At 43.5% G+C, this 25,543-nt stretch overlaps 1 protein-coding gene across 1 annotated transcript in view; it reads right to left on the bottom strand.

Moving 5' to 3' along the window:
* ADGB (androglobin) overlaps positions 1-25,543 on the bottom strand; it is a 790,434-nt gene that overhangs the window by 144,749 nt on the left and 620,142 nt on the right. The window contains exons 26-27 of the mRNA XM_029594040.1: positions 22,178-22,365; positions 5,578-5,768 (exon numbers count right to left, since the gene is read on the bottom strand). Coding sequence (XP_029449900.1) covers positions 5,578-5,768; positions 22,178-22,365 — 379 coding nt within the window. The remainder of the gene's footprint in view (positions 1-5,577; positions 5,769-22,177; positions 22,366-25,543) is intronic.

Here is a 25,543-nt window from a genome sequence, read left to right as displayed (position 1 = left end):
TGGCCAACGGGCACCAGGAAGTGGGGAGTCGGGAATCGACCAGAAGAATGAGTACGAATCAAAAATAACTTACTGTACTGGGAGGGTACCGACCGTGAAGGGGGACCCGATGAGGATTAGAGCAAAAACTTGAAACATTTGAGAGAAAACTGTGGAGCTCCACAAACCGCGAGGCAACTGCACCACAGAAGAGACTGCAGAGGGACCTCATGTGGATGCGCGGATAGTAGCAGGCTGGACATGCTCAGTCTGCTGGCCAAAGTTTCTAGATGGAGCCCAGCGCAGAAAACTTTTGTCAGTTTCTAGAAACTTTGACAAAAGTTTTCTGCGCTGGGCTCCATTGGATGAACTCACCCACATGTGAGAACAACTGGCACTCGCAAGCGATCAGCTGACAGTGGCCATCCGCAGATTAAGAAAACGGACGCTGAATTTATTGGTGTGTGTTTTCCTAAATGGTGCACAGCCACGGGTTCGGGAAACGGGCGCTTGTTAATTGAGCATCAGTTTCCCGAACCTGACCACCGGCACTTTTTTTTTTACTTTTTTTTTTAATCTTTAGTTTCTCCTACTTAATATTGCTAAAAGACAGGAAACAGAGAGTAGGATTAAATGGACAATTTTCTCAGTGGAGGGGAGTGGGCAGTGGAGTGCCTCAGGGATCTGTATTGGGACCCAAACTTTTCAATATATTTATAAATGACCTGGAAAGAAATACGACGAGTGAAGTAATCACATTTGCACATGATACAAAATTATTCAGAGTAGTTAAATCACAAGCAGATTGTGATAAATTGCAGGAAGACCTTGTGAGACTGGAAAATTGGGCATCCAAATGGCAGATGAAATTTAATGTGGATAAGTGCAAGGTGATTGCATATAGGGAAAAATAACCCATGCTATAGTTACATAATGTTAGGTTCCATATTAAGAGCTACCACCCAAGAAAGATCTAGGCGTCATAGTGGATAACACATTGAAATTGTCGGTTCAGTGTGCTGTGGCAGTCAAAAAAGCAAACAGAATGTTGGGAATTATTAGAAAGGGAATGGTGAATAAAACAGAAAATGTCATAATGTCTCTGTATCACTCCATGGTGAGATTGCACCTTGAATACTGTGTGCAATTCTGGTTGCTGCATCTCAAAAAAGATATAGTTGCAATGGAGAAGGTACAGAGAAGGGTGACCAAAATGATAAAGGGGATGGAACAGCTCCCCTATGAGGAAAGACTAAAGAGGTTAGGACTGTTTAGCTTGGAGAAGAAATGGCTGAGGAGGGATATAATAGAGGTGTTTAAAATTATGACAGGTCCCAAATGGGTAAAAGTGAATCAGATAATAGAAGGACTAGGGGGCACTCCATGAAGTTAGCATGTGGCACATTTAAAACTAATCAGAGAAAGTTGTTTTTCACTCGGCGCACAATTAAACTCTGGAATTTGTTGCCAGAGGATGTGGTTAATGCAGTTAGTGTAGCAGTGTTTAAAAAAGGATTGGATAAGTCCATTACCTGCTATTAATTAAGCTGACTTAGAAAACAGCCACTGCTATTACTAACAACAGTAACATGGGATAGACTTGGTTTTGGGTACTTGCCAGGTTCTTATGGCCTGGATTGGCCACTGTTGGAAACAGGAAGCTGGGCTTGATGGACCCTTGGTCTGACCCAGTATGGCATGTTCTTATGTTCTCTTAACAATATTAAGTAGGAGGGTGTAGACTAGAGAAAAACAGTATTTTCTGTTTCTCTGTACAACTTTTGGGAGTGCTCAGAAATTAACGCCAGGTCTAGGCAGGTGTTATTTTTTTACTACAAAACTGTGTGTTTTGGATGCACATTTTTTTTTGCATTTCAGATGAGTAACTAATAGCCTCATCAACACGCATTTGCATGTGATGAGTGCTATTAGTTTTCCTGTCTTTTGGAAGAGCGATGTGGAGGCGCTAACCTTATTGCATAATGAAATTAGGTAGCTAGCACTGCATTGTACAAATCAGCTGCGCTTGTTCGTCTTTTCAATGCTTATAAGGACTAAAATTTTTTACTGATGTCCATTTTACTATGAATACCTCTGAATGTATCTGTAACAACACTCCCCTAACCTCCAACCCACCTCCAGAAAACCCACCCAATTCAAAGTGCCCCTCTACTGTGGAACATATATAGAGTGTATAAGAGTGCCTCTATACAGATACTCAATCTCTCTCGCTCTCTCTCCAGAAGTACACACAGCAACAATATTTTAAATAAATGAGGCGTAAATTTACTTGCACTGCAATGCGCACATTTATGGGCGTACGTGCGTTCTTTTTCAAATTTACCCGTCAGTGAAAGATAGCCTTGTTTTCTACCTCCCAGAAGTTCAACAGGTCCTGGATTACAAAATAAAAGTTGTATTTATTGAGTCCTTCCCATGGGATTATGAGTGATTTTAAGTAGCACAATTTCTGCTCTAATGTACAGTATCAAGAAAATTTTAAAAGCCTGCCGTGCATTAAAAATGGGGGTTATGCGCGTGGCCAAACCTTGCAAGTGCCGCACGCATTTTACAAAGGGCTTGGCCACACGTGTAACCCCCGTTGCATGTCAAAGTGCCAGTCCGAAATAAAGGGGCGGGCTGGGGGGCCAGGACAGTGCCATTCAATGCTGTCCCAGGGAAGCATGTGCCGGCAGCTGGCCAGCGCGTGGAAATTACTTCTGCTCCAGAGGAGCAGTAAGTAGTAAAATAAAAAATTTGGGGTTAGTTAGGTTATGTTTAGGGGGCAGGGAGGAGAGAGGAAGAGGGAGGAAGGGTAGGTTAAGGGATAGGAAAGTTCCCTTCCAGTCCGCTCCTTAATTGGAGCGGACTGGGAGGGAACTGGGGGAGACCCGATTGCATCGCTGCGAGTAGCTTATAAAATCTCCCTCCCTTGCACACGCGTGCTCATGTTTTATAATTAGCGCGTCCATGCACGCGCATTGGGAATCGTATTCGGATTTTTTAAAATCGACCCCTATATGTATGTTACTAGTGGAAGGGTCCGACAAAACGAATGGAGAAAAATGGCATATATGCTGATAAAGTCTTTCTTCTGACCTTCCCTGTCATGGGAACAACCCTGTACTCTGCTGCAGATTGATGATTGTGTAATGGCTGCATTAACAATTTTTCCTAAAATACTCTCCATTCTGCCTCCTGCCACTTCTCTGCTCATTGCCTTTTCTCCCCATCTCCTCCTCCTTTCTTCCTCCCTTCTTTTACTTTCTTTCTCTCTCCCTCCCACCAATCTCCATTTCATTCACCCTCCCTTCTTCCCTTCCTCTTTCCTGCCCCCTCCCACCAATCTCTCCAATCTCCATCTCATTCACCCTCCCTTCTCCCCTTCCTCTTTCCTGCCAATCTCCCCTGCTCCTCTCCTTTATTCTCTTTCCCATGGCCAGATTTAGATATAGGGCAACATAGGCAAGTGCCTAAAATGCAAAATTCTGAAGGCATCCAATAACTGGGACTATCCCACTATTCTTTCATTTCTGGAGATGAAATCCCCCAGCCCCAGTATTCTGCCTATGGTCATCATAGTCTTAAATCCATCCCTGTATGTTCCCCTTGTCCTTCTCTCTCCTCCCTTCCCTTTCCCCTGCTCTCTTGCCCTATCTCCCCTTCCCTCTCCTCTTCTCTCCCTCTTCCCTTAGTTATCTGTCTCCTCACCTTACCCCCTCTCTATGCTCCCTATGTTCTTCTCTGCCTCTATCTTGCTATTCTTTGGCAGCTACCAGCAGGAGCAGGCTTTTCCCAATGTGCTCCCTTTGGCATACATCATTTGCATTAGTGCATGCTAAATATTATTAGCACATTATTTGTAGTTAGTGCACGTGGCTTTCTTTTACAGCATAATATTTGCATTTAGAGCATGCTCATTTTAGGAAATACAGGGACCGTAAGGAAGCAATATTGTCTATCAGAACAATAGGATGGTGAAACATACAAACATTGCAATTGTCTTTTATAGAGGTAATTTTATGACAGCCCACGTAAATGTGTGATCTGTTATTATACCTAAGTAACACCGATTTTCAAGTATGCTTTCAAGTGTGCTTTGAAAATTATCCCATGAAAACTCCGTGAGCAAAGTTATAACTGATACTTTATAGACTCCAGCCCCCCACCCCCACCCTCCAGATGATCTTACCTAAGTAGATATCCATGTTCAGCTGTTATCCACCTAAACAAGTTAACCAGCTAAACATATCCGGCTACTGTATCCAGGATTTGTTGTGGCATGCCTACACCACAGAATATACCTAAATAACTACCAGATAGCCAGATAAGTTTATCCAGCAAAAGTTTGACCAGCTCAGTAGCAGGATGAGCTTATCTGGCTAACATCACCATTTATCCAGGTAAGGAGAAGATTTACTATATTGAGATGTTTTACTACAGGAGGGGCAAAATATCGTTGGCGGCTGGTCCTGTGATATTTCACTCCTCCATGGGAAAATATCACAGTGGCATCGGTGAGTTATTTTTTTTATCGTGGAAAAATGCTGCAATAAAAATTAACACGGCAGAGCCAAAATAAAATGCGTGATGGTGGCTCACTTTGCATGGGCTGCCATTGTATTAAAGGGCCATCCATGTAGCCCAAACTTGAAAAATACCTAACCCTTTCCCAGGAGTCAAGCAAAACTTCAACCTACCTCTCCGCTGCCTCTAGAGACAGCTGAACAGGCCCTAAAATATTAAAAAAAATTTAAAAAAAATAATAACGTGGTGATGCCCTACTCCACCCCTTTCCAAACCTCCTTCCCTTTGATCAAAAATTACCCCACGACCCAGTCAACAATCCCCCTATATCAAAAACAACTCCCCCAGTAGCAGTTCCCCGGGTCCCCAACCCCCTCACTGCAAGGCCATAGGGCCCTTTAAGGAGCATCCTGGGGACATCAGGATGTGCATTAGCGTTCTGGTGTCTCCTGGATTGGATAACTACAACTCCTTGAAATGAGTTAAAATAACACGGCTGGCTACATTATTTTATTTGCATTAGATTACTGCTTTGCATGCATTAGTTAATTTTATGCATGCAAATCATCTAATTTCAATAGTGGCAGATTTTGGGGGAAAACAAGCAATATCATGCTTATTGTGGGTTAGTAAATCAACCTATAAGTTTGCTGGATATATGGCCATAAACCAGAAATTACCTGTCCTGCCCACCACTTAGAGAACTACAGTATTTGGCAGGATAGATAGTTATTTGGCAGTTGCTGAACACAGTCAAATATTCAAACTGTGCCACTTAGCTGGTAAGTCCGAACTTGTCCAGATAAATGGTGCTGAATATTGTCCTCTTAAAATTCCGTGCATACAGGGTGTATACATGTAGTTTTAAGTATAAAGTGAAAAGGAAAATTTCAAAAAGGTCATTTCTGTGGATAAAGCATTGTTTTACCCATAGAGGTCCCTTTGAACTGTATCTTTCTTATATGTTAGATGGTGAATCTTCATGTCATTATTTGTCATATTTTATCCATATTTACATTTCTGCACAAAGGTTCTTGAATAAAAATACCAAGCACAAAACTTGGCACTTACACTGAGCACTTAATGGCCGTTCCTTTTGTTGAAAATGAAACTGAAATGCAGGGATGACAGCATGCCCTTTACCAGTTGAGCTTACTATTTCTTCCTCATTTTCCAGGATCTGTACCTTGATGAACACGTCTGATTTAGATGTTTGCACTTGCACTGTGGCAATTAAATCCCAGTCAACTTTCACTCCATATCTATTAATAACACAAATTCAACAAAAATAACATTTTCTGTATGGTAGTCAGTATTATTTCCTAAAACAAAATAGTGTGGTTGCCACATGAGTCCACTTTAATACTCAGAAATAAAGGTCAATAAACAAAAAGATGATATAAGACAATTATCTTTTTATTCAACTAAATTAATACATTTCTTGACTAGCTTTCAAGAGTAAACATTCCCTTCCTCAGGTATGAATAGAATGAGCAGATTAGAGCAAAAAATGATATTGCCTTAATATACAAGTGAATCATAGATTATATTACAATGGAAAGAAGCAGCGATGTAAGTGCTGCGATCATTAGACCCGCCCCCCCATGACGTCACTAACATTGGACAGTTAAGACAGCCTCAACACCAGGCGTCGCGTGTGGGAAGCCAGATAACATCAAGGGGCACCCTGCAGCACTTCTCACCCCACAGTCATGGGAGGGGAAGTGAAGGAAACAGCTTGATCTTCACATGGAACTGGAAAGAAGCAGCGATGTAAGTGCTGCGATCATTAAACCCACCCCCCCATGATGTCACTAACATTGGACAGTTAAGACAGCCTCAACATCGTGCGCCGAAGGGGCGCGACAAAGGGGCTCTCCCCTTTGTGCACCCCTTCGTGCAAACCTTTGGGGCGGATTTTCAGAGCCCTGCTCGCGTAAATCCGCCCAAAACCGGGCGGATTTACGCGAGCAGGGCCCTGCGCGCCGGTGAGCCTATTTTACATAGGCTCACCGGCGCGCGCAGAACCCCGGGACTCGCGTAAGTCCCGGGGTTTTCGGAGTGGGCGTGTCGGGAGGCGTGTCGGGGGCGGGGCCGGAGCGTGCGGCGTTGCGGGGGCGTGTCGGCAGCGTTTTGGGGGCGGGTACGGGGGCGTGGCTACGGCCCGGGGGCGTGGCCGCGCCCTCCGTACCCGCCCCCAGGTCGCGGCCCGGCGCGCAGGAGGCCCGCTGGCGCGCGGGGATTTACGCCTCCCTCCGGGAGGCGTAAATCCCCCGACAAAGGTAGGATGGGGGTTTAGACAGGGCCGGGCGGGTGGGTTAGGTAGGGGAATGGAGGGGAAGGTGAGGGGAGGGCAAAGGAAAGTTCCCTTCTAGGCCGCTCCGATTTCGGAGCGGCCTAGGAGGGAACGGGGGTAGGCTGCGCGGCTCGGCGCGCGCAGGCTATACGAAATCGATAGCCTTGCGCGCGCCGATCCAGGATTTTAGCCGATACGCGCGACTACGCGCGTATCTACTAAAATCCAGCGTACTTTTGTTTGCACCTGGAGCGCAAACAAAAGTAGGCTATTCGCGCTCGTCTGAAAATCTACCCCTTTGTGTATATGTAAAAATTTATTTTTATGTTTCCTTTGTTAACTAAGCTGTTTCATTGTATTCGACTAAGGAATTTTTTCCTGCTTTTTCTGTTTCACTGTAAACCGGCATGATTTGCATTTAATGCAAGAATGGCGATATATAAAAGTTAAAAATAAATAAATAAATAAATAAATGGGGTTAGGAGGGGGAAGGAGGAGGAGGGGTGGATGTGTTAAAGTGATAAGAAGGTGACAGAAGGTTATGTCTGGTAATGAGTTTAAAACCTTAAGTTTCAGTTAAGCTCTTGTATTTTTGTACCAGAGTATTTGATCATTTTAACTTTAACTTTCTAATGTTCCTGGATTGCACCAAATTTCCCATTTAATATCCTGATCATAAGGCCATTGATGTAGTGGTTTTGTCCTGAAAAAAGTTCCCCCACGAAGATGTCACCTTGCTCTTCTTTCTGATACGTAATTTTGTGTCTGTGTTGGTTTATTCCCATCTTTGACTTCAGACTTGTTTTACCAACATAGCATCCCTCTTCACATTTTCCATACTGATTAATATATACTACATTGGAGAAGAGTTAGGAAAGCAAACACTGATGCTAAATGTATTTTCCATATGAGTAACTGTCGGGTTCTATAAAACATACTTGCGTAGTTTGCAGCATAGTGATTTCAAGGGTTTTGTGTCATTTTCTTCTTTCTTACTTTCTGTTTGAAAGTTGTTTCTTATGAATTTTTGCTTCAGATTCAGCATCAGATGAGCAGGGACTATTTGTTTCAATGCAACATCCTCCAGGAGTAAAGACTAAAGTTCTTTTAAGATTTTTCTATTTTTCTAGCTCCAGGCTGTATGCTAGTTCAAGGGATACTTGTTCAGTGGTTATCCTTTCTTTGTACCTCAGTAGGGGCCTCATTTTCCAATATCGCATTGGTATCGCATGCGATACCAAAAAGGGGTGTACCTTATGCTAATAAGCATGTGTATCACAAATTGCATTATCAGCTATGCAAAAGGCTGTTATCGCAAGTTGCGCTATTAGCCCAATTTGGGCTACATTGCCAGTATATCGCGGTTCACGATGTCTCCTGACAGGCCTGTTCAGTATGATGCAGGCTCATCCCTATGGGAGGCCCACCTACTAACTCGAGGTGAGGTTTAAGTATTAGTGTAGGGGGTTAGGGGCCACTTTCACATTCAACGTGAGACATACGAACAGAACAGTGGTCTCTTGTGAAGATTTGATGACCTACGGAGTGAGGAAACTCACCCAAAGATGAGATTTGGGCAATGTTCTCTCAACCTAGCTTGATGGACTCTCAACAAGCTAGGTTGAGAGAACATTGCCCAAATCTCATCTTTGGGTGAGTTTCCTCACTCCGTAGGTCATCAAATCTTCACAAGAGACCACTGTTCTGTTCTTACGACTCACATTGAATGTGAAAGTGGCCCCTAACCCCCTACACTAATACTTAAACCTCACCTCGAGGTACTAGGTGGGCCTCCCATAGGAATACAAATACCTGTCTAGGGAGGAGGCCCTATGGTAAGTCTCTCTCTCTCTCACTCACAGCCTGCATCATACTGAAACAGGCCTGTCAGGAGACATCGTGAACCACAATAAACCTTTACCAGCCTGTAGCGCATGCGATCGCACAGTGTAACACAAATGAAAGAGGTGTAGTTATTGGCCACGTTAGGAGCCACGCTAACAGTGTGGCTGTTTCACAGCACATGATAAATCCTCCCTACTTTACATTTGCTCTGCCACCTGAATACGAAATTAAAAATTTGCATTCACAAACCGCGTTAACTGCTGTTAGCGCGGTTTGCGGAATTATCACACACGGTAACTCCTTGGAAAATGAGGCCCTAGGTTTGCTCTGGCTGTTTAAGTAAAGATGCATTCTTCCTGGAGATATTTTAGGATTGTAGCCTTTTTATTTGAAGAATTCATTTAAGATTTGAAATGTTTATGTCTTTTAAATCAGACTTGGGTATGTATAGTCAACCTAAATATATGTAAAGGATGGAAGCTGGAATTGTGAAGATAGTTGGTTTTCTGTATACAGCTGGCAATTATTGACTGAGACTGTGGTATTCAAAGAGTTAACACTTTGCATGAAGTCTGGAGTTAACCAGTAGAGGAAGTCAGTAGGACAGAACACAGGATAAGAGTTTCCTTACAGATGTATTTGTTTTTTAAAGGAAATATCAATGTAGACCATGTGTACATTCATCTATGTTGTGTCCAAGTAATACTTGTATTTTAATTATAGATGTTGATACTTTTTAAACCATCATGATCATGGGAGCGTGCATATAGAAATAATTTTAAATAAATAAGTACTCTAAGGATGAAATGCAATATATGAATTATAAAATTGTTTGAAAGTCCAAATCACAAACATGTCTTCAGCATACTGATAACTAGAGATGTGAATCGTGTCCTCGATCGTCTTAACGATCGATTTCGGCTGGGAGGGGATCGTATTGTTGCCGTTTGGGTGTTTAAAATATCGTGAAAATCGTTAAAATCGTGAGCCGGCACACTAAAACCCCCTAAAACCCACCCCCGACCCTTTAAATTAAATCCCCCACCCCAAATGCCTTAATACTTCATCAACTTTGGGAGGGAAGTACTTACTTGCCCTAAACCAATGGCAGGAAAACCGGCACACTAAAACCCCCTAAAACCCACCCCGACCCTTTAAATTAAATCCCCCACCCTCCCGAACCACCCCCCCCCAAATGCCTTAAATTACCTGGGGGTCCAGCGGCGGTCCGGAACGGGCTCCTGCAATTGAATTGTGTTGTCTTCAGCCGGCGCCATTTTGCAAAATGGCGGCCGCAAAATGGCGGCCGCCATAGACCAACACGATTCGACTGCAGGAGATCGTTCCGGACCCCCGCTGGACTTTTGGCAAGTCTTGTGGGGGTCAGGAGGCCCCCCCAAGCTGGCCAAAAGTCCCTGGGGGTCCAGCGGGGGTCCGGGAGCGATCTCCTGCCGCAAATCGTTTTCCGTACGGAAAATGGCGCCGGCAGGAGATCGACTGCAGGAGGTCATTCAGCGGGGGTTCCTGCTTTTCCATCACTGCTTGCAAGGCCCCGATATCTGTTTGGGCCTCATGGAGGCCATCATGTGCATCAGATACACAACCTTCAATTTCCTCAAATCAGGCTTCAAATTTGCCCAAATATTTTTAAGTTCTGGCCCTAATGCTTCCAATGCGGCGCTTTTAATATCTGCGATTGCCGCGACGGGGGGACTAACGGATTCGCTGGCAGTGGCCATGACAGGGATTTCTGTAGGCTTTGGACGATCTTTCCCCCTTTCCTTGTCTTTCCTCATGACCTGAGCGGACATTCCCAACCAAATACGAAGTCTGATGGTTCAGCCACCGCCTAATGATATTTTAAGCTTACTTTGATGCCATTAGCTGAATGGATAGAATCTGATTCAGGAGGCCTGGCGCCGAGGGAGAGAGAACTACATCCTCTCCCCTCTCACTGCACCACGTGATCTCCTTACTGGCAGATTTTAAATGCCCTATGTGTGCCAAAGCACAGAGATAATTGCGTCCTGGGCTGGCGCATGACACGTGGATTTTAAGAAGCGCCTGTGTATGCATGTATTTCCTGGTATGTGCACAAATCAAAAAGTTCAAAAAAGGGGCGGGCCATGGGTGTGGTGTGGCATGTGGGGGGAAAACTAAGAGATGTGCATATAAATACTTATGCACCTTATGCACGTTAGGGGTCCCCACTGCGTAACTTTACTTCTGCTATTGCTGGCATGTAAGTCAAAAATAAAATCTTGGCTAATCAGCGGGGTTTTAAGGACTGGGTCTAATGGGAGAAGGGAGCCTTTAAAACTAGGGGGTTAGGGAATCCTATCCCTACACTGGGCGAATTGGGAATGAACTGGGAAAAGGGTAAGTAGCCTCTGCATGCATACACCCCTCATAAAATTCCCCCCACTTATGCAACAGACACAATATTTGCAAGCACATGCGCATCTATATTAAATTGTGCACACATGTACACTTGTACAGCCGATTTTATAACATACGCATATGCGTGCGTGTATGTTATAAAATTGTTGCGTCCATGTGTGCAAGCCGGCATACGTGCATGGGTATTAAAATCCACTTCCTAGAATTCAGATAGAATAAAACCCTGTCCCCAAGAATTTAAAATCTATAAATCGACTTACTCCAGGTGATAATGAGTGTCATTGAAGGAACAGGTTTCCTTGGCTCTCTACCCACTATTCTAACCACTAGGTCACTTCTTGTCCCTGCTAGGAAGAATAGTAATGTTGTGCTAGGGTCTGGTGTAATATCTGCATTGTTGCCTTTTCATGAGTAAGGACGCAGCTGTTTGAGTTCTGAGAGTTAATGCATTCTATCTCATGCGAAAAGGCCCTTTTCACATGCGATAGAAGCTTATCGCACAATAAGCCTTTGATAAATGACCTCCTTTGCTGGATATTCAGACGCTTTGAATTTTGGACCTAGCAAAATATAAAGGGGCAGATTTTCAAAAGGATACACGCGTAACCCCCGAAAAGCTGCCCCAAGCTGCCCCTGCGCACGCCAAGCCTATCTTGCATAGGCTCGGCAGTGCACGCAAGCCCCGGAATGCACGTATGTCCCGGGGCTTGAAAAAGGTGCTGTTGTGCCCGGGATCCCAGGTCGGCCGTCGCCGTCGCGTGTAACCTACACCTGCCCGGAGGCAGGCGCAACTTAGCGAACAAAGATAAGGGGGGGGGGTGTAGATTTATTTATTTATTTATTTAGAATTCTTATATATCGACATTCCTGTAAAATATACAGATCATACCGGTTTACAGAAGTCAAAATAGGGCTGGGGGGGCAGGTTAGGTAGTGGAATAGGCAGGTTAGGTAGGTTAGATAGGGCTGGGGGGCAGGTTAGGTAGCGGAAGGGAGGGGAAGGTGGTGGGTGGCGGAAAGAAAATTCCCTCCGAGGCCGCTCTGATTTCGGAGTGGCCTCGGAGCGGCCTCGGAGGGAACAGGGAAAGCCATTGGGATTCCCCTAGGGCTCGGCACGCGCAAGGTGCACAAGTGTGCACCCCCTTGTGCGCGCATGTTATAAAATCGGGCGTAGATTTGTGCGTGCTGGATTGTGCGCACAAATCTATGCCAGCGCCTAAGTTTTAAAATCTGGCCCAAATTTTTTAAATAAATGTAAATAAATAAGTTTGAGTTAGCTGAATAAATGTATCTGTCTAACTTTACACCTGTTCAATATCAGGTCTAACTTATCAGTTAAAACTTAGCCAGATAAGTTTGAATATCGCCACTTATCCAGATAGTTGGATAAGTAACCACACCCAAGAATGCCCCTATCCCACCCACCATTTAGATGGAGAACTATTTAACCAGATATCTGATAGAAATATATATATATATATATGTTGCGGTCCCGGTCGCAACCCTTGTGACCGGGTCCTTACCTTCGGTCTCGGGGTGACAGAGTCGGGGCTCTCAGGGGGTTTGGGCTCGTCCAGGCCTCTCGGCTGCTCCACGGCGGGGTGCGCGGCTTGTTGGGCCTACTCAGGCCTTCTTGCGGCGGTGTCTCCATGAGGGAGACGCCGCCGAGCCCCAGAACCTGATTCCTCCCCCTCTGGGCACACGCGCACGCGCGGGGAAGCCCACTTTAAAGGGCCTTTCCCGCCAGACCATGGACCGCCCACAAAATGACGTCAGACGCCGGCTTGTATTTAAGCCGGCATCTGCTTCATGTATTCGCCTTGCAACGAGGTTCCTGCTTGTTGCAGCGCTCTGTTCTTGTCCTGCTTGGATCTTCAGCTCCTGTTCCAGGTTTGGGCTTGCAGCTTCTGTTCCAGTCTTGGATTCGCTGTTTCTGTCCAATCAGTTGGCCAATCGTTCCACGGTAGCCGCCAGTACGTCCAAGCAATGTTGCTGTTGCTGTAACCGTTGGGTCATACCGGGAATGGCCTGAAGGCCTGACAAGTCCGCCACGTCCATGGCCTTGCAAACTGTTATGGACGTAGCAGTGGACCCTTGGGCCTGAGTAGGCCCAAGGGTCCACTGCTACGTTCCCGGATCCAGATCTTCTGCTTGTCTCTCTGGCTCCTGACTTCGGCTTGTTCCTGGCTACCGTCCTTGCCGCCTGCCTCGACCTCGGACTGTTCCATCACCCTTCGCGTCTTCTGACCTCCTAAGTCCCAGCGGTCTGGGACATCACGAGTTCCTCTTGGAGGGTCCTCAGTCTTCCAGGGTGAAGCGGTCGGCTTGTCTCCAGAGATCTCCTAATTCCCAGCGGTCTGGGACCTCACGAGCTCCTCTCAAGGGGTCCGCAGGCTTCCAGGGTGAAGACTTCAGCTCTTCATAGGGCTTGGCGCCACCTCCCGGCCTACTGCTTCACCGCGGAGTGCTCTCCTCTTCCATCTTCTCACTCCGCTAGGCTGGCCCAAGGGTCCACTGCTACGTCCATAACAGTTTGCAAGGCCATGGACGTGGCGGACTTGTCAGGCCTTCAGGCCATTCCCGGTATGACCCAACGGTTACAGCAACAGCAACATTGCTTGGACGTACTGGCGGCTACCGTGGAACGATTGGCCAACTGATTGGACGCAGTGCCTCCAGAGGTTCCGCAGGCCCTGTTACCCACGCCGATGGTAAGCATCAAAACACCGACTTAGCTGCCTGCACCTTCCCTCTATTTTGGGGAGGCCAAAGCCTGTCGTGGTTTCCTGAACCAATGTTATATCCGGTTCTCGTTGTTGCCTAACCAGTTTCCAATGGATTCAGTGAAGGTGGCTTATATCTTGTCTTTACTGGATGGGAAGGCATTGTCTTGGGCCTCTCCCATGTGGATAACTTGTCCCAGTTCGTGACCAGCTTTAAGCAAGCCTTTGATGAACCGGCACGATTGGCTACCGCTACTTCGGAACTGCTACAATTGAGACAGGGGTCTCGCTCATTGGCGGATTACACCTTATAATTCCGTACACACGCTCTCGAGGTTGGCTGGTGAGAGGATAGCCTTCGTGGCCTCTTTCTGGAAAGGCTAGCGGCACGAATAAAGGACGAGCTAGCAGCCCGAGATATTCCAGATGACCTCAATGAATTAATCGACTTGGCAGGAAGGATTGATTGTCGCTTGCAACAACGGGCTAAGGAGAACCGACCATTTCGACGCACTATGTCTCTGGCACCCTCTTTCTCTAGGCCAGTGACTCCGGTGTCCAGCCAAGGGTCAGTGCACCCAGAAGCGTCTTCTGAGGAGCCCATGCAGCTGGGGCGTACTCCTTTATCAGCAGAGGAGCGATGACACAGTCATTCTTTGGGTCTCTGCCTCTACTGTGGAGCGAAGGTTCACTTCCTGGCCCAGTGTAAGGAGTGACCGAAAAACTCCAGAACCTAGGAGGTCCTGAGGAGCAATTCCTAGGTTGCATTACTTCTGCTCCTCAATGTACAGTACTTATCACTTTGGAGTATCCCGGCGGAGCCTTTGAGACTCTCGCCTTTATTGACTCAGGAGCAGGCGGGAATTTCATTGTGAGTGACCTCATACAACAATTACAGATACCTGTACTTCCTCGGGAGACTCCTCTGCGAATTACATCCATTCGAGGGACACTTCTGCCAGGGAGTATCTCTGCCTCCACAGTACCTCTCACGCTCCACACTGGGATTCTGCATTCCGAAAGGATATCCTTTTTGGTTTTGGAGAAAGCCATCCATCCGGTGGTACTTGGGCTACCTTGGCTGCAGCAACATTCCCCGATTATTCATTAGGACACCCTGCAGATCGCAGAATGGAGTCCCTTCTGCTTCAGCATTCCTATCCTGCACGTTGCTCTTGCGCTTGTGCAGCGCCCCAGTGGTTTTTCAACACTTAATGAACGAAGTGCTCCGTGATCTCCTTCACTCTTCAGTTATTGTGTACTTGGATTATGTGCTAATCTATTCTCAGGACTTGGACTCACATCGACGACATGTAAAGCAGGTTCTTCAAATCCTCAGAGACAACCATTTGTACGCTAAGTTGGAGAAATGTATGTTCGAGCAGGAGTCTCTTCCTTTTCTAGGATACATAGTCTCTGCAACAGGATTCCAAATGGATCCCGGGAAAGTAGCAACCATTAAGGACTGGCCACGTCCAAGAGGGCTGAAGGCTTTGCAACGTTTTTTTAGGGTTTGCAAATTTCTATAGGCACTTCATTCTACACTACTCTTCCAAGGCGGTGCCCCTCACCGCCCTTACCAGAAAGGGAGCCGATGCAGTGGAATGGCCGCAGGCGGCCTGCCAAGTGTTCGAGAACCTCAAGGAGGATTTTGTACAAGACATTTGCCTACGATATCCAGACTCTCTCCGCCTGTTCGTAGTGGAGGTGGATGCATCCAACATCGCTGTGGGAGCAGTGTTAAGCCAAAACACTGCTTCAGGGAGACTTCTGCTGTGCTCATACTTCTCACTATAAGGCAGGATGTCCGCGCTTTTGTTAGCTCATGCCCCATATGCGCCCGACAAAAACCGTGAGTGGGGAAGCCATGGGGGTTGCTACAGCCCTTACCAATACCTACTGAGCCTTGGACACATATTGCCACAGATTTTGTGGTAGATTTGCCTATTTTAGAAGGGAACACTGTCATCTGGGTAACCGTGGATCGCTTCTCCAAGATGGCTCATTTTGTCCCGCTGCCCAAACTGCCTTCTGCACCAGAGCTCACCCAACTCTTCACCTTACATATTTTCCATATCCATGGACTTCCCCAGGATATAGTATCCGATCGGGGGCCCCAGTTTACGGCCCACTACTGGAAAGCATTGTGTAAACAGTTTGACGTGCAGCTCAGTCTGTCTTCAGCCTTCCATCCACAGAGTAATGGGCAGACAGAGCACACTAATCGCTCTTTAAATACTTTTCTCCGCACGTTTGCCAATGAAAGGCAGAACAACTGGGTGAGTCTACTACCTTTAGCCGAGTTCTCTTACAACAACCACACCCATTCGGTGACGGGCAAATCCTCATCTCTAACCGTGTTTGGGAAGCAACTTAAACTGCCACTGCCTTTGCCGACACCCAGTATCTCGTGAGCAGTTCAAATATCAGCCCAACAACTGTACAACCTCTGGCTCTTCATCCAGGACAAGCTCACTAAGGCGGCTAGTACAGCCAAGAAATGGGCGGACTGTCACCACCAACCTGCACCAGTCTTCCTCCCAGGTGCTCAATTGAGCGTGTAACTGATTGAAGGCAGTAGCTAGGCTCTCCAAAGACTTTGGTTGTTCTGTGATCCACTGGGCTTGGCCAGGGATGGCCTGCAGGGCTGCGAGCTCAGCCGAGTCCATGGAGTTAGCAATCTGTTGTGTTTGTGGCATTTTGGACCCTTGGTCACAATGGAGATGACTCCGCCCATGTGGAGGAGCATCGTGGGGAATTACTGCGATAGGCTGACACAGATAGCAGACACAGATAGAGTCTTTATTGTACTGCTGTAGATGGTGAAAGCAGAAAGGTAAGGCACTGATCCACGAAGTGCCAGTATGTTCTTCAGGCTCAGAAATATAGTCTCACCCAGATGTTCACGATAGGAGGGAGCCCGCAGTGCGGGTTACGCTATGGCTGGTGGATGGAGTTGGAGCGCTGGATCGTAGAGGTACTCACAGAATGAAGGCATCTTCCTGGTGATAGAAAGGTGGGACTGAAGGTCTGTGGTGTAGGGTATAAAGGTGGATAGGCACTCGAGGAATGAGTACCTAATGGTCCAATATCCTGAAATGTAGAATAGAGATAAAGACTCCCGAGGAGCGTTTGTCTTAGTTAGTGAGGAGCCCTGAAGGGAAGTTGGAAGCAAGAGACCCCTGAGGAGTGGGTGTCTAGAGCTTCTTACTGGAGCGAGGCGTCTAAGCGTGCAGCTTAGAGCAGGCAGAATAGTGAAGTGAAGTCTTTGCTAACTCAAGGTGGTAAAGGAGGCAGAGGCTAGATATACCCGGAGGTATTGATGTCATGCGGTGGGGCCGCCCCCGTGGTTCCCACCATGATGTGTATTTGAGCATAGGAGATGTGCGCGCTCACGCCCTAGGAGGCCAAGGGAGTGAACATGGTGAATGGGGACGCCCATGTTGGTTTGGAAACGCTGAGGCCCTCAGTAGTGATAGGAGTATACTATCATCCACCTGGTCAAGATGGTGAGACTGACAGTGAAATGCTGAGAAATTAGGGAAGCTAACCAAATTGGTAGTGCGGTAATAATGGGAGACTTCAATTATCCCAATATTGACTGGGTAAATGTATCATCAGGACACGCTAGAGAGATAAAGTTCCTGGATGGAATAAATGATAGCTTTATGGAGCAATTGGTTCAGGAACCGACGAGAGATGGAGCAATTTTAGATCTAATTCTCAGTGGAGAACAGGATTTGGTGAGAGAGGTAACGGTGGTGGGGCTGTTGGCAATAGTGATCATAATATGATCAAATTTGATTTAATGACTGGAAGGGGGACAGTAAGCAAATCCACGGCTCTCGTGCTAAACGTTCAAAAGGGAAACTTTGATAAAATGAGAAAAATGGAAAAAAACTAAAAGGAGCAGCTACAAAAGTAAAACGTGTGCAAGAGGCGTGGTCATTGTTAAAAAATACCACCCTAGAAGCACAATCCAGATGTATTCCACACATTAAGAAAGGTGGAAAGAAGGCAAAACGATTACTGGCATGGTTAAAGGAGAGGTGAAAGAAGCTATTTTAGCCAATAGATCTTCATTCAAAAATTGGAAGAAGGATCCAACAAAAGAAAATAGGATAATGCATAAACGTTGGCAAGTTAAATGTAAGACATTGATAAGACAGGCTAAGCGAGAATTTGAAAAGAAGTTGGCCATAGAGGCAAAAGCTCACAGTAAAAACGTTTTTAAATATATCCGAAGCAGAAAGCTTGTGAGGGAGTCAGTTGGGGTAAAAGGGGCACTTAGAGAAGATACGGCCATCACGGAAAGATTAAATGATTTCTTTGCTTCGGTGTTTACTGAAGAGGATGTTGGGGAGGTACCCGTACTGGAGAAGGTTTTCATGGGTAATGATTCAAATGGACTGAACCAAATCACGGTGAACCTAGAAGATGTGGTAGACCTGATTGCCAAACTTAAGAGTAGTAAATCACCTGGACCGGATGGTATACACCCCAGAGTTCTGAAGTAACTAAAAAATGAAATTTCAGACCTATTAGTAAAAATTTGTAACCTATCATTAAAATCATCCATTGTTCCTGAAGACTGGAGGATAGCTAATGTAACCCCCATATTTAAAAAGGGCTCCAGGGGCGATCCAGGAAACTACAGACCGGTTAGCCTGACTTCGGTGCCAGGAAAAATAGTGGAAAGTGTTCTAAACATCAAAATCACAGAACATATAGAAAGACATGGTTTAATGGAGCAAAGTCAGCATGGCTTTACCCAAGGCAAGTCTTGCCTCACAAATCTGCTTCACTTTTTTGAAGGAGTTAATAAACATGTGGATAAAGGTGAACTGGTAAATGTAGTGTACTTGGATTTTCAGAAGGCATTTGACAAAGTTCCTCATGAGAGGCTTCTAGGAAAAGTAAAAAGTCATGGGATAGGTGGCGATGTCCTTTCTTGGATTACAAACTGGCTAAAAGACAGGAAACAGAGAGTAGGATTAAATGGACAATTTTCTCAGTGGAAGGGAGTGGGCAGTGGAGTGCCTCAGGGATCTGTATTGGGACCCTTACTTTTCAATATATTTATAAATGATCTGGAAAGAAATATGACAAGTGAGGTAATCAAATTTGTGAATGATACAAAACTGTTCAGAGTAGTTAAATCAAGAGCAGATTGTGATAAATTGCAGGAAGACCTTGTGAGGCTGGAAAATTGGGCATCAAAATGGCAGATGAAATTTAATGTGCATAAGTGCAAGGTGATGCATATAGGGAAAAATAACCCATGCTATAGTTACACAATGTTAGGTTCCATATTAGGTGCTACTACCCAAGAAAAAGATCTAGGCGTCATAGTGGATAACACATTGAATTCATCGGTTCAGTGCGCTGCTGCAGTCAAAAAAGCAAACAGAATGTTGGGAATTATTAGAAAGGGAAATGGGGAATAAAACGGAAAATGTCATAATCCTTCTGTATCGCTCCATGGTGAGACCGCACCTTGAATACTGTGTACATTTCTGGTCGCCGCATCTCAAAAAAGATATAATTGCGATGGAGAAGGTACAGAGAAGGGCTACCAAAATGATAAGGGGAATGGAACAGCTCCCCTATGAGGAAAGACTAAAGAGGTTAGGACTTTTCAGCTTGGAGAAGAGACAGCTGAGGGGGGGATATGATAGAGGTGTTTAAAATCATGAGAGGTCTAGAATGGGTAGATGTGAATCGGTTTTTTACTCTTTCGGATAATAGAAAGACTAGGGGGCACTCCATGAAGTTAGCATGTGGCACATTTAAAACTAATCGGAGAAAGTTCTTTTTCACTCAATGCACAATTCAACTCTGGAATTTGTTGCCAGAGGATGTGGTTAGTGCAGTTAGTATAGCTGTGTTTAAAAAAGGATTGGATAAGTTCTTGGTGGAGAAGTCCATTACCTGCTATTAATTAAGTTGACTTAGATAATAACCACCGCTGCTACTAGTAACTCTAACATGGAATAGACTTAGTTTTTGGGGTACTTGCCAGGTTCTTATGGCCTGGAAAGGCCACTGTTGGAAACAGGATGCTGGGCTTGATGGACCCTTGGTCTGACCCAGTATGGCATGTTCTTATGTTCTTATTTATTTATTTATTTATTTAGTTTTTATATACCGTCATTCAGTAGAGCCATCACAATGGTTTACAAATGTATACATTTTTCTTAGCAGTTGTGTAACAGAAAAGCAATGTGAACGTTATACATTTTCTTAGCAGTTGTGCAATAGTAAAAACAATTTGAACAATATCAGAAATAAGCATATCAAGTCCAGAGAGCATTATTAGGTTGGATGAGGAGGGTAATCAGGTTCAGGGTGAAGAGAATGTATTAAGAGGTTTACAACTGAGAGTTCAGTTGAGAGTTGGGATGATCAGACGTCTGAAGGTCAATGTAGAATTTGCGGAACATTAGTGTTTTTAAGTCTTTTTTGAATGTTTTTAGGTCGTGTTGGGTTCTCAGGAATTTAGGTAGGGTGTTCCAAAGTTTAGGTGAGGCAATTGAAAAGGCTCTTTCTCTTGTGGTTGCCAGATGTGCATCTTTGATAGGGGGGGGAATGTTTAGGTAACCTGAGTTATTAGAGTGTAGGTTTCTTGGAGGATTTTGAGGGATTATGTTTAGGGTGTTAAGACCTTGATGATCATTGTTTAGGATTTTGTGGATTATGGTCATTGATTTGTAAGCAATACTTGCAGTAATAGGGAGCCAGTGAGGTGAGGTCAATATTGGTGTTATGTGTTCACTTCTTTTTGTTCCAGTTAGGACTCTGTCTGCTGAGTTCATGAAAAAGGTATTCCAATTAGTAAAGAGTTGCAATAGTCGAAGGTGGAGAAGATAAGAAGTTGTAGTGCAGTTCTGAAATCGTATGGGTTGAGAATGGTTTCAGATGTCTTAGGGTTAGGAGTCTGTGGTATCCTTCTTTAGTTTTATTTGCTATGTGGTTCTTGAAAGAAAGTTCTTTATCAATGATAACTCCGAGGTTAATGTTCTTTATCAATGATAACTCCGAGGTTCCTTATGAGCTCAGACGGGCTTCAGAGCTTGTGGCCCTGCAGAGTAGCTGAGCCCTCCCCCTTCCAGAGCTCCAGGAGCCTCAGTGATTAAATAAAAGGTAAGAACTTGCTGCTCTATTAACTTATAAAAGTGAAATAAAATTAAAAAAGGTAATTATGGTGGAAGGGTTGAAATTAAATAACTAAATCAAACAAAACAACTAAATACAATTCTCCCTTTAGCTCCAATGGGAGGCTGAAGGAAAGAGCACAACCGAATGTAAAACTATAAAGCAAATAAGAAAGTAAATGTGCTTTGAAACTAACCCTGCCTAAAACAAAACTCATCCTAAAACTAAAGCCCTGAAAAACTGTCCCAGCCTAACTAAAACTTCACCCTAAAACAAAGAAAAGTGTGTAAGTGAGTGGGGAAGAGAGGCTGCAGTCTGCATACAGGGAAAGAGAGAGGAGCTGCCCTTCCCTCAAACAACAAATCAAATAAAAGGCTAAATAAATGAAATAAACTCTAAATAAAAGTAAGGACTGATACCTTAACACAAAGTGAACTAAAATATATCAAAATTATAAAGCTAAGTAAACAAAATATATAAAAATAAAGGTATTTTAATCTCTGCCCCAGAAGCATGATGTGGACACAGCCTCTCTCTAGGAGGGAAAGCCAGGCCTAGATCCACCTATCCTGAAAATCTGGAGCCAGTTGGCAATCCTAATGTCATAAGAATAAAAGAAAATCCAATGATCTGCCTCCATCAGCTGAGAGAGGGATAAAACCCAAACGTTCTGGACTGGTATAGCAGAAATATGAGAAATGTGCCTTTGTTTTGGGACAATTTTCAAACTGTTCATACTGGGAGAAAGGTCACATATTTTTTTATCCATGGGTTTTGCACTGATTCCTAAAGTGAAAGTATACATGCCTTTCCTCTTTGAAAATTGCCATAGTACAAAGTATATGTACTAATTTGCAGCTGCTTTTCGTGCAGGCAGAATTCTTCTTGAAAATAAGCATGTATATTTGAAAATACAATCTACATGTCCCTGGTGATGCACCTCTCAATGTGGCTAAAAGAATGTACAGTTTTAGCCTCATTGAGAGTTGGCAATATTCAGACTGCCAATTTATGCCAGTATAATGCTTTTTAACCCATAGAAATACTTTTGAATATTGGCCTAATTACTACAAAATAATAAAATAGATTAAATTCTAAAAAAAAAAAACTATTCTTGATATTAAGAAAATAAATATTAAAGATGAATTTTCAGCTGTATTCTGTCCTGTTTTTTTTACATATGACAATATCAACCTGAAGTAAATAACATTAAAGCTGAAGATACAAAAAATCCATCTCTATTGACATTTACCTGAGCACAATATGCATTTTATTAGGAATATAATAGTCTCTAACTTCCTTAGTGGCAAAGTAACTGTTTATAATTTCACGGGAGAGTCTTGGAAGTGGATGACTGGAACCAATGAGACGAACTCTCCATTTCCCAGCCATCACTGGATAATCACCAGTAGATGCTTCAGCCATAAATGTGTAGCCTTTCTAAAAGATAAAAACATCATTTTATGTAAATGTACATTTCAGTAACAAATGAGGTCAATATTCAAAGTCAGTTAGAGGGATAACTCAAAAGTTATACCTTTGAATGGCAAGTTTTTGGATGTTCAGCCTCTTATCCGGCTAGATTTCATATGGATAATGATTATCTGGCTAAAATCTAGCTGGATTAAAAAAAAGAGGGATTCTAGTGAGACGTTAAGTTATCTGGCTAGCTTAGCCAATTTTTTTTATTATAACTGGCTAAGGGCCTAATTTTTTAAGGCTTTTCTCTCATTCTGTGTCTATGGGAAAAATGTTTAGTAAACAGGCCCTAAATTAGCCACATAACTTTAGACCTGCTTCGAGTAGGATTTCAAGATTAAGATTAGGTGCTTACTGGTCTTTAAAATTCTGTCCACATTTTAGATACTGAACATAACTATGTTATGTTCAGTATAGCAGATAGCTATGGATACTCTCAGGTATCCATTGCTATCTGCTTGAAACTTTGGCCCATTATGTCATGAGCTCTCACACCAATGAAAAAAGAACCACCAATATCACAAAACATTAGATTAGAAGACCTTTATATAAGCAGAGCAAAGCAGAGCATCAAAGCATTGTTACTTTGCTTAAAGTAGTAACTTTCACTGCTTGTATATCTAATAAAATATTCTAGATATACCTGGAGAGCTTGAACCTTGGAGCTTTTTACCCTTGCCTCTGCTCTCACCATGGTTCCTGTTTCTGCAGACACTATTTTGAGATGCACGAGCAAGAAAACTTGTGGGTGGCAAGAAAAACAGGAGTGATAAGAAATACTCATTGTTCATTTCAATTGGCACTGCAAAAGCAGGAGCTTGGCTAATGCGGAGGACCGGTGCAGACCCCGACTGATGATTATTTTTGACAGGACAAAAGTGAGAACTCCAAAGGGGAAGCAGATGCTGGGGTGGTTGATGCAAGGGAATGGGGTAATAAAATATATACACGCAAACACATGATGGCATTTATAGTTCACTGTGAACTTTTGTATCATTGCATAAGGGAAAGAAGGAAACTGTGCATACATTGGAAATATAAGATAAAAATGACCAAGAGGGGAATGCAAGAGTGGGAGTTATGTGTAAGACAAAGGAAAAATATGTATCCTGGCATCATGAGACTGGAATTTATTACACATCAGGAAATTGTAAAAATCAGGTATAAAAGGCATAAAAAGCCTGAGAATTTTGGAGAAGGCTAGCATATTTGTGAGGCATGTGATACGTTATCTACGTGGCACTCCTTATTTCTCTCCAGGCTAAATGAATAAGAGAACTGATTTGGTATATTGCTTTTGTGCTTCTTCAATAATACTTATAGCTGAGCACAAGATTATGATTATTATACAAATTATGAAAGAAATGATTATAACTAACTTGTAATACTTTTCATATTTTTATTAATAAAAGAATTATAATAAATAAATATTTCTGATACAAGTCTTCTCTTCCTAATATAATAAAAGGTAAGAAAAGAAAGGAGACATTCGGGGGGGGAAGGTTTAGCCTGACTAAATTGGCACTTATTCTCTTATAATAGGAGAACTGAAACATGTCTATTTTCCAAAGTTATAATTAGTAAATGTAGGGTAAAGTTCAGTCGGTCTAAACATGCTATAAAGCTATGATATCTTTTTTAATCATCGGTCTCCAGAAACTTTATTTTGAAATATTTTTTTAAGAATTGCAAATAAAAATGAGCTTAGATAGCCATATACTGTATATGATTGTGGGGGGACTTATAAGAAGCTTGCGCATAGCTCCGCAGCGATATTTCTTGTCATACCCAGCTCGATGTGATGTGCATTTTGTCTCCTTAATCATGGTAAAGACCGGTGAGCCTGACTTTATTGTTGGGAAAAATCATGGAAACTGTTATAAAGCAGAGTTGCTTACCTGTAACAGGTGCCTTCCAAGGACAGCAGGATGTTAGTCCTCACACATGGGTGATATCATCTGATGGAGCCAGGCATAGAAAACTTTTGTCAAAGTTTTTTGAAACTTTGATGGGCATACTGAGCATTCCCAGCATGCCGCTAACCACGTGTCCACACGGGGTCCCTCTTCAGTCATATAATATAGAGTTTGTGAAAAAATAAAACAACAAACTGAGAGAAACTTAATTCTGCAGGACAGTGGGTGGGTTTTGTGAGGACTAATATCCTGCTGTCCTTGGAGAACAGCTGTTACAGGTAAGCAACTTTGCATTCTCCAAGGACAAGCAGGATGGTAGTCCTCATATATGGGTGATTAAGTAGCTCCAGGCCTCTCATAACATAAGCAGCAAAAACAGGTGCCAACATGCACAAAAACTGGAATCTATATGGGTAGAAATTCCATGTGGTTGGGTAAGAGTATATACTACTGTCCATCTGGACAAAATGGTCAGACAGATGAAATGCTAAGAGAAATCAGGGAAGCTAACTAATTTGGCAGTGCAATAATAATGGGAGATTTCAATTACCTTATAACAATCATGTTGTGTCATAAAATTTTATCTTATGTTGTAGTTAGTATTATTTTATTTCTTTATTTCTTTTGAATTTTTCTATACCGGCGTTCATGTAGCAAATATATATCACATCGGTTACATTGAAACAGTAGCTGCATAATAGAATTACATGGAACAGGGATTACGCTGAACTGGGGTCTAAGAAGATAAATACCTGGGGTTAAATACAAATTGATAATATAACATTCAAGTATAGCTCTAACAAATTTTTATATAGTGAGTTTTGAGACTTTCATACCACCCACGGTTAAACAAGCTCAAACTTGTGTTGCCACCATTACGGGTCTTTTTAAATCATCAGTCCAATCAACTTTTCTTGTGGTTAAAATTTTTCAATTTTTCTTATTATTTTGAAAACTTTTTCATAAAATTTCAAAGGACTGTACTTCCCTTTTGCTTAAGCTGATAAAGTTCCAGAGACTGGAGTTCGACGTGAACACATTTCGCTGATCCGCTGCCTCAGGGACTTCTCAGGACGACTTGTAAAGTGCTGCTCTGTGAACTCTCTGGATGTGGAAGATTTCTATGTTGGTACTATTCAATAGAGGTCCATTTCATTTCTTCTGTGAATTAAAACTATATTGTCTGTATTTCATGACTATATGTAACAACAAAATGCACATCC

This window comes from Rhinatrema bivittatum, chromosome 3 (genome assembly GCF_901001135.1).
Source record: "Rhinatrema bivittatum chromosome 3, aRhiBiv1.1, whole genome shotgun sequence".
Lineage (NCBI taxonomy): Eukaryota > Metazoa > Chordata > Amphibia > Gymnophiona > Rhinatrematidae > Rhinatrema > Rhinatrema bivittatum.
The sequence above is the reverse complement of the archived record's forward strand: the minus strand, read 5'-3'. Positions and strand labels throughout refer to the sequence as shown.